Consider the following 16,708-nt stretch of genomic DNA (forward strand, 5'->3'; position numbering starts at 1 on the left):
AAGTAAACTCGTGTAACCATCTACTTGTATCAGCCACTGTGTTGTGTTTCCATCAAGCAAAATCAAATGTATAATTTGTTTTCTGGTAAGCATTGTTGTAAACCATTTTTGTCAAGCTATATATTATTGAAAAATCAATTAGAAACCAAACGGAAGCGCAGTCAGTCTTGGCCATTTATTGGTGAAAGAGAAAAAACATGATGATATTAGCTTGTGTGAACAAAATCACTTGAATGGACTGATACTGAACGGAAATATTGGGCTATTGATTTGATCGCACCTGACCAGCCAGGAGGCGCCCCAAGGGGCGCCCCAACCACTAGTAGAGTTTAACAGCATATCTACAAAAGCCATGTGCATCAATCTGATGCAGAGGCTGGGCTATGCCCCATTTCGAAAAAAAAACCTGGCTGAGGAATCTCTCGGGCTGGTACATGGACGACGCGAATTAAATTCTAAATCGACCGATTGCGAGTTCGTTTGCATTGGTAAGTAGACACCAAAATGGTCATTTTTTACCGCGTGACCGTTCGCGTGTGGGTGTGCCTCCAGCCACCCGACGCATGTTATTTTTTTAATATTTTTCATTCAACTGAAAAGCATAATTTACATATGAAATAAAGGAAAAACAAGAAGAAACAAGGTCCCTAGACTACTTGTTCGCCCCTCGGGGTGGTTGATGGCCCAGCCCCGCCGTTGTCTCCCTCCCTCCTCAACTTCTCCACCGCCCGCTGCTCCATCTGCTGTGCGGTCGCCAAAGCTCAGTGGGCAGCCACGTCCTCGAGTAGCCGCTGCCGGCAGCGCCTCGTTGGCATCTGGCCGCTGGGCCTGGGTGTACGCGCATTTTTCGACCGCGCGGTCGCTAAGTGTCCATTTGCGTTGGGTACTTGGAGATGCCCTTTAGGAAAATGAGAAAGAAAACTGACCCTTTCCCTTTGAACCCAAGCAGTGGCGGGGCCTCGATGCGACCACCGAAGACGACAGGGCGGTGGAAGAAGGCTTGAGATGGCACTGGTCCACGTAGTAGAGTTGGGCTAGGAGTTCCTTATCTCCTTCCAATCTTTCCGCTAGTAGACCGAAGCGGCACAAATTTGTGGATATTATAATGCGCCAATAGAACCAAACTTTGATGGTTGTAATCTGATATGTGGAAGGGACACATAGGTTTGACTGCAAGCTTGGGAGCATAGTGACCAGAGCAGCAACACTGCAGGGAGGCGGCAGCCGCATAGGAGGATTCAAACGACGCCACCGCCTTTGACTGGAGCGGGCTTGGCCCGAAGGATAAGGTGGCGGAGTAGAGGGCCTTAGTCGTGTCCTTCGAGACGCTAAGGAAGGCCAAAGATGACGCCAACGAGGCCATGCGGCAGCGGCTACTGGAGGACGCGGCGGCCCACTGAACTCTGACGACCGCACGGTGGATGGAGCGGTGGATGGCGGAGAAGTCAAGGAGGGAGGGAGGCAACAGCGGGGCCGGGCCGTCAACCACCCCGAGGGGCAACAAGTAGTCTAGAGGCCTTGTTCCTTCTTGTTTTCCTTTGTTTCGTATGTAAATTATGCTTTTCAGTTGAATAAAAAAATGTTGGAAAAATAATATGCGTCGGGTGGTTGGAGGCACACCCATGCGCAAACCGGGCGCGCGGTAAAAATTGATCATTTTCGTGTCCACGAGTCGAAGCAAACAAACGCAACCGGCCGATTTTAGGATTCAATTTGCGTCGTCCATGTACGTACCAGCCCGAGAGATCCCTCTCCAAGTTGGCAGCCAGGTCACCTCATAGTGGGCTTCTGTTGTTAGATATGTTGTTAAACTCTGCAGTTGGATCATTAACAGCTGTTGCAATGAATCGCGTCTAGAGTTGCTGGTCTGTGCAAAAGAAAATTTAAGTCACTAGTGTGTGCAAAACTTGCCCCAAGAGTTACTGGTACATGCAATTTTCTCTAGCAACTACAGGGTACCCCCCCTTTCCCTTGCTGGTAACATATGTTTAGAACTGCAGCTCGTTTTCAGTTTTCTCTGCATAGGAGAAACATCGAACAAACAACAGATTTGGTATCCAGCCCAAATGGAACCTAACACCTCTTGTTTCACTTTTCCAAACATCAAAATCTTGACACACCGAAAAAAAAACGCATAACACCATAACAGAATGAGTTATGCACCAAAGCAAAGAGAGTACTAACCAGTCTTCAGAGCTAAGTAAATTAAGCATGAACCGAAAGTGCAATAGATATTACAGGATACGGTAAAGCGAAGTCTAGCCAGATGGTCTGCAGTCTTCACTCTCTAGAGTTCATAAGTTGTATGCATCACGGATTCTACACCGTACCTCAAATCAGCATAAGATGCACAAGAAAATAAAACAAGATAGAAACATCCACACAGCATATACGCTTAAGCCTTGGATCTCTGAATAGCCAAGGAGGGATGGCAGATCCACAGGCAGCCCAGATCTTGTCACACTTACTCAGAAAATGAAGCCTGTACACAAATGAAAAGACACTATAAGAGTCTGGTGTATTTGCATTGAGAAAGAAATCTCAGTTACAAGTTACAACAATGAAAATGAAGATACTAGTAAAGAGTTCAGTAAATATGAAGCAGATTCACTTTGCCAAGTGCAACTTATAGAAACATGAATTTGGACACACACTTTGTTTATAATTGCTATGGACATTTCTGGATGGTAATCTAACAAAAAAGATCTAACTGAACTGCTCCAAAAAGAGACTTCAGAAAATGTTATCAGTTACTTCATATATATATAAACAAAATGTGAAACAAGCAATGACAACCTACATTACTATATATGTTATGTGTTATGCAAGCTGTGAAGACTTCCCAGGCAAGTCTAAAAATGGCAAATAATTTAGTGCTGGAACGATAAGCAAACTGAGTGCCAAATAAGTCAACCCATAAGGGAAAGGAGCTGTTCAAAATCTAGTCAGCCTATTATATCAAACAAAACAATAAGGAATTTTTTCCACAGCAAATAAATGTCTTTAATCTTCTTTTTTTTTTCTTTTGGTGCCTCACCAGAAGTGGGCAAAAAACAAATCATGAGTAAAATATCTTGGTGTCCCTATGAACTGTCCTTGCTACATAATTCAGAATTTTCGTCTTCACTACTTGCTTTCTTAGTTTCTTCCCCACACATGAAAACTAATTTCAGAATACAGGGAGCATGGAACGTGTTATGGTTAGCTTACAGATGTTAAGTGCAGACAGGAACTTCAAAACTTTGAGAATTCTCTCGTCGACCACACTGCACTTGACTTCAACTATGTTAAGGTGCTCAGATATTGCAGACGGTCGCTCCATTGAACTGTAGCGTCCTTTAATTTCCACTTTATGATTTGGTCCCTATGGTAAGAAAAGAACATTTAACAAGGATGGATAATTAATAATAACTTTAACATTGCAGCAATTGTCCAATTAGAATATTTATACCTCGGAAAAAAGTTGAAGCGTGAGCTTCTCTAGAACTGGTGAGTTTTTCAGAATGCAAGCTAGTGGATCCAAATCAGGAGCCTCGCACCAGTACTCGTTGAGCAATAAAGTCTTTAACTTGATAAATGTGGGGCAGTGTTTCAAATCTCTTGTGAAAACGAACTGGAAAGAAAATACGAAAAGTCAGAAAATCAAGTAACCAATACTCACAATGTGAATGATGCACATCTAACCTGTTTTTTCGCTGATGTCCAGCAACAATGTAGATATTGGAACACAAAAGGGACATAAAATAAAGGATTTAAGATGGGTGCCATACCGTTTTACTCCCAGGTAGCAACTTCAGGTATTTAGCATTTGAGATACCACCCAGAAGAACACATTCTCTGCTGCAATCGTCTTCAATAGGAACACAATTCTGACATGCATTATTATTAGATCCACAGAGAACACCAGAGTCATAATTCAGACAGACATCTTTGCAGTAATCACTAAGATACACATCTGCACTCTCTAGCAACGCCATGTTTTCAAGTAACGGTGTTCTACCAATAAAATGATCAAGTTTCAGAGAGACAAGGCACGGAGTAGAAACATGGATCCGGCAATTGAATTCGTTGTGGCAGCAATAGATGCTCAAATGCTTTAGGGAATGGGACAATATCCTACAAGCATTTATAATGCAATGACTTATCTTCAGATCCTCCAATACTGGGCAGCTACCAAAATCAAGAAAGGTCTCTGGTAGGCCTACACCATCAAGGTCTAATGTTCTCAGATGCCGAGAGACAAGATGCGGGTCTAGGTAGAGATATTGAGATCCACGAACATGAAAGGTGAGCCTGCGGACTTTGCACATCAAGGCGAAACGGACCCATGTTTTCACATAGGGTTGGTCTTCTTCACAGAATTCATTGAATTTGATCTCGACAAGGTCTAGGTCGGTGCGCTCACGCAGTATCAGAAAATGGTCCACGAACTTCCGGAGTTCTTCGACATCAACATAGTAATTATCGTCAAGGCCGACGATGCGCAGGCTTGTGGTTGACCTCCAAAGATGGCGCCACCGCCGGGCGAGCACGCAAGTCCGCACGACGGCCTGCACTGGGAGGAAGGAGAGCACGTGGTGGAGGAGACTATCGGGGAGGGTGCCGATGCGGTCGGCGATGCTCACCGGTGGTGCACTCTGGCGCTTCTTCCTACGAGGCATTCCGTCGAACAGGTGACGGGCGTGAGCGGGGCTGCGAGGCAACAAACGGTCAGACGATGCAAGGGTGGAGAGAATTGGATGGGATAGAAAGAACAGATCGATGCCTTGCGGCAGCGGAGCACCGGACCCCCACCTCACCTGGCTGCCGACAAGTCCAGTCGCGAGGAAGACGAGAATCGGAGGATGGACTACATAGAGAACACCGGATCACGATAAAGATCTGCGATAAAATTATGGACGCAGATCCACAGTGAGTGCGCACTGTATAAGCTAAATAGTGCCCTTTCCTCAAATAGAGAAGAGTGGTCCCCACGCCTAGAAAGGAAATTTTCGGTCCCCCACATGTACCAAGCGCATTTCTCTCCCCTATCAAAAATAAAGGATAAAAAGGTTAATGGTTGAAAATCTCCTACACAATTTGGCTGTGATCATGCTTTGGAAGTTTGGAGGAAACTTGTACTAGCTTGTAAGATAGAAGATACAATGCTAGCTGGTAGTGTTGTTCTTGAAGAATTGATAGGCGGTTGATTCTTACAGGCTCATGTTATATATGGTGGATGCATCGCCAACTTGTACATGGTGAGAAAGTACCTACAAGTTCAATTATCGCGATGTCCATTTAAGTAATTACATCAAATAATATAAGAGCAATGAAAAAGAATTCAGTGAATAAGAAGAGTGTATGAACAAAAGTAAAAGAAGGACACGTTATGATCAATGTTGATGCAAGTTTCAATTTAGAAAATCTTACCGGTGGAACAGGAGCGGTCATCAGAGATGATCACGGGCGATTTGTCACCGCATGTAATAATTCGGTCCAATATGCCATCGATGCAAATATCTTAGAAGCTTAAACGATCAGCAGAGACATTGCATTAGCCAATAAGGTGGGCTTTTCGCGTACTATTATTCAATCCGATTGTTTATAGGTGACTAGAAGTTTTCCCTCGACAGTGGCGGCTTCTCTTTTTGATGATATTTACACCCAAGCTTCTACTATTTTCTAGTTGTGAATTTTGTTTCTTTAATAGGGAAGTAAACTTTGTTGCTGATTGCTTATCCAGAGAGAGACGGATTCACTCTCGTCTGTGTTTGGGTAGATGATCCGCCTATTTTAATCATTTTCTTGTTAACTGACGATGTATCTATTATTTAATTAATAAAACTCGCAGCTGAGTCCTCCTGTTTCCCAAAAAAAAAAATATATGGGAAGAAGATGTCTTAAAGTTTAATACTCTATATTTACTTTTCTCGGTATTTGAATCATAGGGAAGTTATACCACTCTAAAGTCATACCGCTATTAATTTGGTAAAACAAAAAAAAAAGTTCACGCCCTGCTGCCTGCTAGCTACTATTATATTACAAAAGCAATGTTTACAATACATTACAATGTTTATAAAAAGAAAATTAACGGCTGTGTGCTTTCTACTATTATATTACAAAAGCAATGTTTACAATATATTACAATGTTTACAAAAAAAATGTTCAGCTCCTCGCTAGAGATCACGCGCCCTGCACAAGCTCCTTGTCGGAGATCTAGCGATCCAACTAGCTGCTCCGCGCACGCGGGGCGTCAAGACGTTGTCTCCGGCCATGCCCCACTTCTCGCCGGCAGCTCCACTAGTCGCGGAACCCCGCCACACTCACCGGCGGTAACCTCAGCTTCCGCCAACCGTGCGTGGCCTTGTCAGAAGAAAAGCCCACCTAAACCAGAACAAGTAGTGTACCTTGTCAGCTTTGATCTAAGCAGGAACATGAAGTGCTAATAAGAAGCTTTGATCTAAGTGGATTGGTCAATCATGCTACCAATGGTCTTTGAGTATTACAGAGACATGTATAGATGCATTTAATTGTCCTTTAGCATTACCAATTCCAATTTAGTGAGACATGAAGCACTATATTAGTCTATTAGTCTATGGCTACGTTGAAACAAAGTTTGAAGCATACTCTGCCTACTTGAGGTTTACATTACCTATTTTATGTTGTAGATGCATTTGTCCCATACATTTTATGACTAGTGGATGGAGATAAAACAATAACTACTATCTAGATCAAGTTTTAAATATGTGAAGAAAGCAAAGGGAATTAAAACTCTTTGCATCTGGTGGTCTTTCTTTACTTTAAATGTTTTTGTTCATGAAAACATCTGGTAATATTTCTTTACTTAAAGAAGACCACGTGTGGACGACGGCGACCCGGGCCAAGGGAGGCGGCGCGGGGGTGGTGAAGTACGATGCATGCGGCAGCATCATGACCCAAGGGGACGACGTAGCTGCAGGGCGCGAGTCGGTGTAGCGGCGGGAGGCCACCATCGACGTACATGCCCCGGAAGGCGCGTCAGAGGCCGGTAGCATGGACCAAAAGGCGGCGGCTCTGCGGCCCGAAGGGGCGACACAACGGCAACCCAATGCTCGATCGGAGGTAGGCGCGTGTGCTCGGGCCCGTGCTTGGTGGAGATGTGCGTGAGATCGGTTGACCAGACCGACGGTGGAGTTGGACGTGCCATGGCGAGGACGACGCGCCGGAGATCGGAGTCGTTGACGACGTTGTTGGTGATGACAAGGACAGACGCAGCGTAATGACTGCGATAGCCTACCGAGGTAGGCGCAACAGCCGCCGAGGGCTACGACACCCCGACGTAGAGACCGCGGCAGCCTGCCGAGGGAGGCAGGGATCTGCGGGTGTGGACTGTCGATGCCGCTGTCATAATAGAGGCGCGTGATGACGACGATGGTCGACGACTCAATCCAATCATCATAGATCGATAAACCAAAAAGGAAGAACCGGCGAAGCGACCGGCGGCTAGAAAAACCGATCATGGAGATCGGAAAAAGACTCACCCGGGCAGTAGATGTCGGATCAACGTACGAACCCTGCTACGGTCCGCGTGGCCCTCAGTGGAGATCATGAAGATCGACCTCCCGGGGCAGGGTGAGCGGAAGCGCGTGTGGCAGCGGCTAGGTCTAGGATCTTGCGGTTGATACCATGTAGAAGGATGGAATGTGATGGATGTTATATTAAGCCTATGGGGTGAGTATATATAGAAGTACAGATTTGAAGCTATGGTAATGTAGAAGGTAAAGATTACAAATCATATACTACCAAATCAAATATAGCTATATCAAATATATCTCTAAACTTCCGGAAGAAATTCAAATAATCTGCAAATGATGAACTACTACATGTGAAGTGCCATGGTTACTTTCACTGAAGTACTAATAGGAGAAGAGCAACTGAAAAATATGCCAAAAACAGTTGAAAATCCAGTCGTCGTTTAGGGAGCGAAGGAGAGGTGGGGTGTTTGCTCTTGTAGAAGGATAGAGAGGGAGAGAGATATGCGGAATATGATGGATGTATTATTGAGCCTCATGGGCGAGTATATATAGGCGTACAGGGATCATCTTGGAGTGCAAGACAAGACACAAGATCTATCTCTATCCTAGACTACCTAAACCGTACGTATACCGGATATATCTCTAACACTCCCCGGCGGTCGTAGCGGTAGTGACGTGAACAACGGTAGCGTCGCGGACGGTCGGACCGGAGATAAACCGAAGTGGACCCCGGAAGGCTGACACTCCCCCGCGGTCACAGCGGGAGCGTCGTGGACGGAGTTGCGTCGCGGATGCTTGGACTGTAGAGGAAGCTGGTGAGGCGCAGGCGAGGTGGTAGCCCTGTATGCCGATGTCGAGGTAGCCGAGAGCGTGGGTGCTGCAACCTTGGTCGAGGGAGCCGCGCGAGGGATTGTCGTGGTCGATGTCGTGGGCGGGTGCCGGTGTCGATGTAGCCGCAAGCGCGTAGTGCGCGAGGAGAGTGACGGAGACGCGTCGAGGCGGTCGTGGAGGTTGTCGATGCCGAAGTCGATGCAGTCCGAGCCGTCGAGGACGAGGTGCGGCCCTAGTTTTGCCGGAACCGGGCGCACGTCGGGGACGAAGGCATACTTCGGTTTTGCCAGAACCGAGTACACATAGAAGAAGTCGGTGCCGCGGTCGAGGCAGTCGTAGAGGCGATGCCAAAGAAGACGTTGTCGAAGCCGATGAAGACGAGACGTCCGACGCGAGTTTGCCAGACTCGGGAACGTGTCGGGGACGAAGGCACTTCCGGTGTTGCCGATGCCGGGCATGCGAGGGTAGGGAACATTACAAAGTGCGCGCCATGTCGGAGTAGACTAGTAGAGGAGGTCTCGACGACGGGTGTCGGAGAAGAGGAGCAGGTGGTGTAGTCGGGGAAGAGGCGAGTCTCGACGACGGGTGTCGGAGTAGAGTAGCAGGTGACGTAGTCGGGGAAGAGTCGAGGACGCTGGCGGCGAAGCTGTAGTGTACGAAGATGTAGAAGACGGCTAACCCAGCGGTGACCAGGGGTGGTCATGCTGGACGCCTAGACGGGCGTTGTGGTGGTCGGCGAGCTCAGCGCGACCTGGAGCGGTTGGCGAGCCCAGCGGCAACCTGGGGTGGGGGCGCGGCGGCAGTACACGAAGTAGGCGAGGAAGACCCAGCTGCGTCACGAAGACCATGCGCAGACGGAGGCGACCCGCGCCGAAGGGGCGGCGCTGTGGTGGCCTCGGACGTCGATGCGCGGGGGACGGCGAAGGTGACCGCGTGCGGCGACGCCACGGCCTGAGGGGCCGGCGTAGCTGCAGGGCGCGAGTCGGTGCAGCGGCGGGACGCCACCAGCGTCGTACGCGCCTCAGAAGGCGCGTCGTTGGCTAGCAGCGTGTACCAAAGGCGGCGGCGCTGCGACCCGTAGGGGCGACGCAGCGGCAACCTGATGCTCAATCGGTGGTAGGCGCGTGCTCGAGGACGTGCGTGGCGTAGACGTGCGCGGGGTTGGTTGATCAGACCGACGGCGGCACGATACGCGCCATGGCGTGGACGACGCGCAGATCGGAGACGATGGCAGCGTTGTCGATGGAGTCCCGGTCAATGGCGACGAAGACGAGCCGGCGATGGAGACCGCGCGAGCGAGACAGCCTGCTGTGTCGCACGTAGGGGCGCCCCGTGTGCAACACGTCCAGCTGTGTCGTGCGGTTGATGGCCGGTGCAGGTCGATGCCGTTGTCGGAGTAGAGGCGCAAGTGGACGACGGCGATGGGCGACTCAATCCGATCTATGATCGGTAAACCAAAAAAGAAAACGCCGGTCGAGCGACCGGTGACGCAAAAAGAAAACCAATCTACGGATTGGAAAAAAAAGACTCGAGGGCAGCGGATCAACGGATCGGCGGACGAACCCTCATACGGGTTGCGCGGCCCCCGGAGTAGATCATGGAGATCGACCTCCCCGGGGCGGCGCGGCGCGGAAGCTTGGGCGGCGGCTAGGTTAGGATCGGCGCCGCTCTGATACCATGTAGAAGGATAGAGAGGGAGAGAGATATGCGGAATATGATGGATGTATTATTGAGCCTCATGGGCGAGTATATATAGGCGTACAGGGATCATCTTGGAGTGCAAGACAAGACACAAGATCTATCTCTATCCTAGACTACTGTACGTATACCAGATATATCTCTAACAGCTCTCACCTGCAGCTTGCGTAGGTGCGAAATCTAGGAGCAGCGACCTCTTCTTGCCGCCGACGCTGGTTCTTGTCTGTTGGCTCTAGCTGATGCTGCTGGTGGAGCGAGGTGGCTGCAGCAACGAGAAAGGGTACTCGATCAACGTCCTGGGTGTGTTCATCAGGAAATCAAGATCCACCAAGACAGAGAAGCAGAGTGGGGGGAGGGTCCAGGGAGAGGAAGGAGGGGAGTCACGGCCGCAGGGAAAGGGGAGGGGTCGCCGTCGAGCTACACATCGCCGGAAGGAGGCGGGGCAGTTCCGGTGGTCGCGTCGCGGAGGTCGCCAATTTATGCGAACCCGTTTCTTTCGACGACGAGGACGGCCTGTTTATATTCTCTCTCAGAGCCTTTGGTGCTGGTCGTTCAGCGGAAATAGTCCCACCTCGGAACGCTACGAGCATTACGGCCAGTTTATATAGCGAAGTTTGGGAAAATGGCTCGCCGAGTTCGGTGGCGCGAACTTGTAACCCAGATGATGAGGGAGCACACTGCTGGCCCGGTCGTGTCGGCCCTAGCCCAATTACAAGTGGGGAGCGGTACCACAGCTGGCGTCTGGGCCCGGTCGTGTCGGCCCTTCACCCAATTACAAGTGGGGGAGATGCAGCTGTGGTTTTTTTTTCTCAAATTCTTTTGTCTAAGCCATGCAATAACGCCTCAATTTTCTCTGGTCTACGTTTTTCTACGAGAAGTACATGTCCATTTCTCTACTCTGCTTCGTGATTATTTTTACACGGCGATTACCGAAATTTTTATGTAAGCAGTCGACTGTTCGACTGTTCGTAGCAAATTGAAGCCAACAAACCCGCACATAAATTCAATTCGGCTTACAGGTGCTTAGAGCATCTCTAACAGAGCCCCTATTTCTCGGAACCGAAAAAAACGAGTTCAGTCTCCCGAAAAACCATTTGGTTGCGGATTTAGCGACGACGTAGAACAGAAACCGAAAACTTGAACCGAACTCGGTGAAATCAAACGTCGCGGAAAATAGAAATTTGCGATCGCAATCGAGTTCATCGAATCAAACTGAATTCGTTCATAATATTTACAATACTAGGGCAAAATACAGGCAAATTTCACCTACATTAGGAACTAGGGACCTAATTAAGCTAGATTTAGTCCCCGGAGTGACTAAAACTGTCACCGGGGCGCTAATGTCGCCGGCGGAGGGTTTTTGCTCGTCGGGTCTTCCTACGCGACGACGACCGCCGCCTCGGAGGTGCTCCCGCACGCTAGAGGCGACCCGGTGGCGTCATTGTCGTCATCGCCGTGCTTTGGCAGCGCCGGTAGAGGAGGGCTGCACACGCCGGCGGGGGGAGGGGCGCCTCCGCTTCTCCTTCCGGCGCCTCCTCCGCGTGCGCTTGCAGGTACGCCATCATCTCCGGCCACTTCCGGTTGGCCCGCTTCCATGCGCCGTTGGAGCGCCTACGCCTGACGAGCTCCGGCGACGCCCGTGCACCCGGCGGACGTCGAGTTGACCTACCGGCGCCGATCGGCCACCTCCCATACCCACGCGTCTTGCGCGCGCCATTCCGGACGGAGGGGAGCTGGCCGAAGCGGCGGAGCGGCGTCGGCGCGTCCGGAATCGCTCGTCGGAGCGGAGTACTGGCGGCAGCGGAGGGAGAGGAGCGGCGGAGGGGAGTAGGGTTTACGAACCAAACTCCCCTCCGCGAACCCTTTTAATAGGGGTCGTGCGGAGAGTTTCTCGGGCCCCTGAACTTCCAGTTCGGGCCGGCCCATGTTTACGGGCTCTGATCTGCGCGCGTTTCAGCCCGAACCCGTAAATCCACCGGAAAAGTTCGGTTTCGGCGGGATTTACGGGCTCTGTTAGAGATGCTCTTACGATATCTATACCACACATATTTCAAAGTGTTGAAATTTTTTGAAAAAAATTCTACATCCACAATATATGTGCTCGCCAAGTTTTGCGAAAAACGGATACTTTTTGTGGTCTACTCCCTCCGTTCTGATTTAGTCTACATTCTAGAAAAAATGAGACAAATTAGTAGTGCATTTATTAGTACTACTTAGATATTTGAACAACCAATCCAAGCTACATTGAAAATAACAACATCCAATAAAGAGAGTAAAACCACCTCGTTTTCAGTGTTGTTGTTGACTAAAAGCTAGAATGTAGAGTATTTCAGAACAAATTTTGGAGCTAGAATGTAGACTATTTCAGAACGGAGGGAGTATATCAAAAGAGAAAATTTATCTTCACATAAGTCTTATTTTTAGCACAGAATTTTGTATTTTTTTTTTGCATATTTCAGATGAAAAATCAAATTTTCATGAAAATACTTTATGAGCATGTAGCACGTGAAGATATACGTGCGATTTCGTTTTCAATTCTTTTTGATATTTTAAAATGTATCTAGAATGTATTTTAAAATAAAGCGAGCATATACTCTCATGAGCCAAAACAACACTCCGGAACCCATATTGATATCTCTAGTGATCACTGAAGCGAATCTATTGTGCCTACTCAGCAAATACCCAGGTACATATGCTGGTGATACCTGACTATGTATTTTAGGTAATCATCACTAAGAAGATTGGCGCGGCATGGCGCCGAGCAGCCCGGGCCGTAGGATGATTCTTAGGATTAAACAGGAAAAGATAGTTCTTTTCTGTACACCACTAGCGAGAGGAATGACACCCGCTCCTGTGGCGGCGCCGCCGCACCGGGGCGCCCTAGTCACCTCTTCTCGACCACCCCCACCCACCCTCCCTTCCGTCAACGTCCGCGAAGGTGCCAGGGCAAAGCTCGGGCGGCTCAGCGGTGGCAGTTTCCCCTCGCATAGGCAGTTTTGGGGCTGCGGCTTGATCTTCAACTTCACTTGTAGTCAGTGGCGGCGCTACGGGTGGGCCATACTGGGCCGTGGCCCACCCTTTCCTGGCTACTTTCCCTTAGATTTTGATTTAAATTTGGCCCATCAGCAGCAAATAGTTTATTTGCGGCCCATTCTCTTCTTAGCGGCCCAGCATTTATTTTGGTCATGCTCCGCCACTGCTTGTAGTGAGGGCGGGCAACGGCGACGAGAGCACGACAGCAGGTCCCTACGATGGTGGTCAACAGGAGGCAGCGGCTGAGATGGGGTTCGCTGGGGCCTTGCCTAGGCGACCATTACTTGTTGATCGTCGGCTGACAATGGCGCTTGCAGATCTGGTCATGGTTTGGCTTCACATCATGATGGATTTGCGTTGGTGGTCACTTCCTTCGCCCAAGGTGGTCGGGCAGTTTCGCGGCTGGTTTGGCGGATCTCGACCCGTCATCTAGTCTCGGTGGCGAGTCGAGGAGAAATAGTTGCCGGTGAAAACCGAGTTGTTTGGCGGGCGATGGTAGCGTTTTGAGGCATCATTTGTTCAAGGATTGTTAACTTGCTCATTGATGGCGTGTGATGCACACATCCGTTGGGAACCCCAAGAGGAAGGTGTGATGCGCACAGCAGCAAGTTTTCCCTCAGTAAGAAACCAAGGTTATCGAACCAGTAGGAGATGAAGGCCACGTGAAGGTTATTGGTGAAGGAGTGTAGTGCGGCGCAACACCAGGGATTCCGGCGCCAACGTGGAACCTGCACAACACAATCAAATTACTTTGCTTCCTGATCTACTCTGCTTCCTGATTATTTTTACACGGCGATTACCGAAATTTTTATGTAAGCAGTCGATTGTTCATAGCAAATTGCAGCCAAGAAACCCACACATAAATTCAATTCGGCTTACAGGGTGCATACGATCTCTATACCACACATATTTCAAAGTGTTGAAATTTTTTGACAAAAATTCTACATCCACAATATATATGTGCTCGTCAAGTTTTGCGAAAAACGGATACTTTTTGTGGTCTATATCAAAAGATAAAATTTATATTCACATAAGTCTTATTTTTAGCACCGAATTTTGTATTTTTTTGCACATTTCAGATGATGTAGAGATATGCAGAATATGATGGATGTTGAGCCTCTCGGACGAGTATATATAGGGGTACAAATCTTGGATGTTAAGAAGGCTCTTCTAGAGATAAGATAGGTTAGATTACAATCCTACTACCCAATATGCATATAACACGTGGGGTACTGTCAAGGCGGTTCTACACTCAATCTCTAGGTTCCGCCTACTGTCTTCTTCAAAGTGTTATCTAACGATTAGAGCCGTGGAATATTCCTTCCAACGACCACTTCACGAAAATGTCATCTCTTTGAATGGAAGTTATTTATCGCGATCTTACATGGAATGTGGGGAGAAAACTACGCTGCGCCTAAATCGGCACTCGATAGGGCAACTCAAACGGTAAAATATATTTTGGGACACGTGACATCAATCCAATGGTGCGTCGCTTGCATTCCGATCACAGATGCGAATATCCACTCATCCCTATAAATACCGCACCGGGGGGAAGTCACTCTCGTTCACCCCTACTCGCACTAACTTCGTCTTCCCCGCTTAGTGCCGCCATCGAATCCTGAGCCTACGCTTAGCACTGTCGTGTCGGAGCTTGTGCCGCCGTTGAGCCACCGCTGGAACTTCACGGGGATTTCTTCTCTGACGAGCCACCGCGCCAGACTCTCGTCCCTAGCATCCAACATCGCCGCGTCCGTCGCAGCTGGTAATCTTTTCCATGGTGGAGCAGCCAAAAAGCCCTGATCACGTTTTACCTTTTCCCTCTAGGGTTCTCCATGTAAAATCTGGAGATGCTCTCTGATCTTAGAGCAAGTACAATAATTCCTAATCAGCTAGCTACAAGGATTAAAATAATATATTTATATCTAGTTGGAAGAGAGAAAAGAGGAGAGAGATGTAAGTGAACTCTTATGCGAGAGCAACTCTAGCACGTGCTTCTAGGCAAGTTGTGTCAATGAAAGGGCAATTACGCATTTCGAGAAACAACTTTAACTATAAATTTGATCAACAAAATGTGAGATATATGCCACAAAAATTATACGGTTGGATTCGTATTCAAAAAATGTTTTCAATAGTATATTTTTTGTGATATATATCTTATATTTTATTGATCAAATTAGTAGTCAAACTTGTTTCTCGAAGTGCGTAATTGCCCATTAATCCGGTATGGAGGTACTATATGACTTAGCATCTTGCTTATAGTCAATAACCGACTATACTATTAAAGTTGCTCTTATGTAAATATAGCCTGGGTCCTTACAGGGAGGTGAACTTACAGTTCACATACCCGACACCTGACACATTTAAAGATCTCCTCGCATTGGCCAACATTACGTGCCCCACGTAATTGAATAGACTATGCCTGTTTCGCAGAAAAAAATAAAGACTACGCCTTCCGTTCCGGAACACGCCCCCATGTTGTCTTCATCTAGGTCACCCGTGGATGCTTGTCTCAGTTGTCTGGCGCGCGTGACATCAATCATGCCGAGGGTGTTGAGCTGGACGAGCAGGGCGCCGTAGGCCATGAGATCCATCCGGGGCCCTCTCCGGGCGAGCGTGTCCAGGTCATCCATGGCCCGCGTCATCTCCAGCGGGGTGCGGCAGGCCCTGATCATGTGGACGCGCGCGCGGCCGACGTCGGCGGGGCACCGGCGGGCCTCCACGAGCCGCAGCGCGAGCGTGGCGAAGGTGTCCGGGGAGTACTCGTGGGAGCGCTCCCGCGAGAGGAAGGTGAGGAGGTCGAGCGCGCTGGTGGCGTCCGCGTGCGTGGTCGCCACGGCGGCCGCCTGCGCGGGCGTGAGGGCGGCGACTACGGCGCTGTGCCGCCAGCGGCGCTCCAGCTGCTTCTTCTGCTTCCGCCGCCGGCTCTGCTGCGCTGTTCGGGTCTGGCTCAGGGGAGGCCGCTGGGAGTCCGTGGGGAGTTGAGGAGGTTGTGGTGTGTTGGGTGCCGGGATGGAGTTGGTGGCGGAGGAGGAGGAGGAGAAGGCGGGGAGGAGGTGGGCGGCGGCGGCGCGCGGGTGGAGGAGGAGGAGGGAGAGGGGGCGGAGAAGAGCGATGGGCGGCGCCATGGGAGTAGGAGGATGAGGAGGAATTGGGTCACGTCGCGCGTCCGGCGAGAAGGGCGGCGGCGGCCGTGCGATGTGGGGTGGCGCTGGCCAAGAGATTTCTTTCTTTCCAGACGAGGGAGCTCCACGATGAGGACGACGAAGAAGATGAAGTGATGGGCCGTAGTTGGGCCGCCCGTTCTTAAAATGTAAGCGTTCTTGGTCGGGATGTATCCAGGGCTGAAATCTAGCAAGCCAAACCACAGGCCCAAATTTCGAGTACATCCACTTCAACAAAAAAAAAAATCGAGTACGTCGTGGTTGGCGTCGCAGGTGCCCCGCAGGTCGGAAGAGCGCCAGCCGGTGCCCGGTGGGCATCTCGTCCGGCCGACGAGCAACAGCGGCGTTGGAGGAAAATGCTCTTCACCTAGCTAGTAATCAATTTGCTCGCCAACACACGTTCACACAGACAGACAGACAGGAATATCTTCGTCCTCGCCGGTGAGCTCTGTGAACCTCGCTGGCCGCAGCACCTGGATCATTGCTGGC

At 49.4% G+C, this 16,708-nt stretch overlaps 1 protein-coding gene across 1 annotated transcript; it reads right to left on the reverse strand.

The window, feature by feature from the left end:
• Positions 1-2,377: 2,377 nt before the first annotated feature.
• LOC124647175 (F-box/FBD/LRR-repeat protein At5g22700-like) lies at positions 2,378-16,701 on the reverse strand. The gene is made up of 6 exons (XM_047187149.1): positions 16,639-16,701; positions 15,553-16,018; positions 3,771-4,849; positions 3,452-3,613; positions 3,211-3,364; positions 2,378-2,482 (listed from the first exon to the last, which is right to left on the reverse strand). The coding sequence occupies exons 1-6, from the start codon at positions 16,699-16,701 to the stop codon at positions 2,469-2,471; spliced, it is 1,938 nt and encodes a 645-aa protein (XP_047043105.1). The 3' UTR covers positions 2,378-2,468.
• Positions 16,702-16,708: the final 7 nt, after the last annotated feature.

The sequence above is a fragment of the Lolium rigidum genome, chromosome 4, assembly GCF_022539505.1.
Source record: "Lolium rigidum isolate FL_2022 chromosome 4, APGP_CSIRO_Lrig_0.1, whole genome shotgun sequence".
In the NCBI taxonomy this organism is placed as follows: domain Eukaryota; kingdom Viridiplantae; phylum Streptophyta; class Magnoliopsida; order Poales; family Poaceae; genus Lolium; species Lolium rigidum.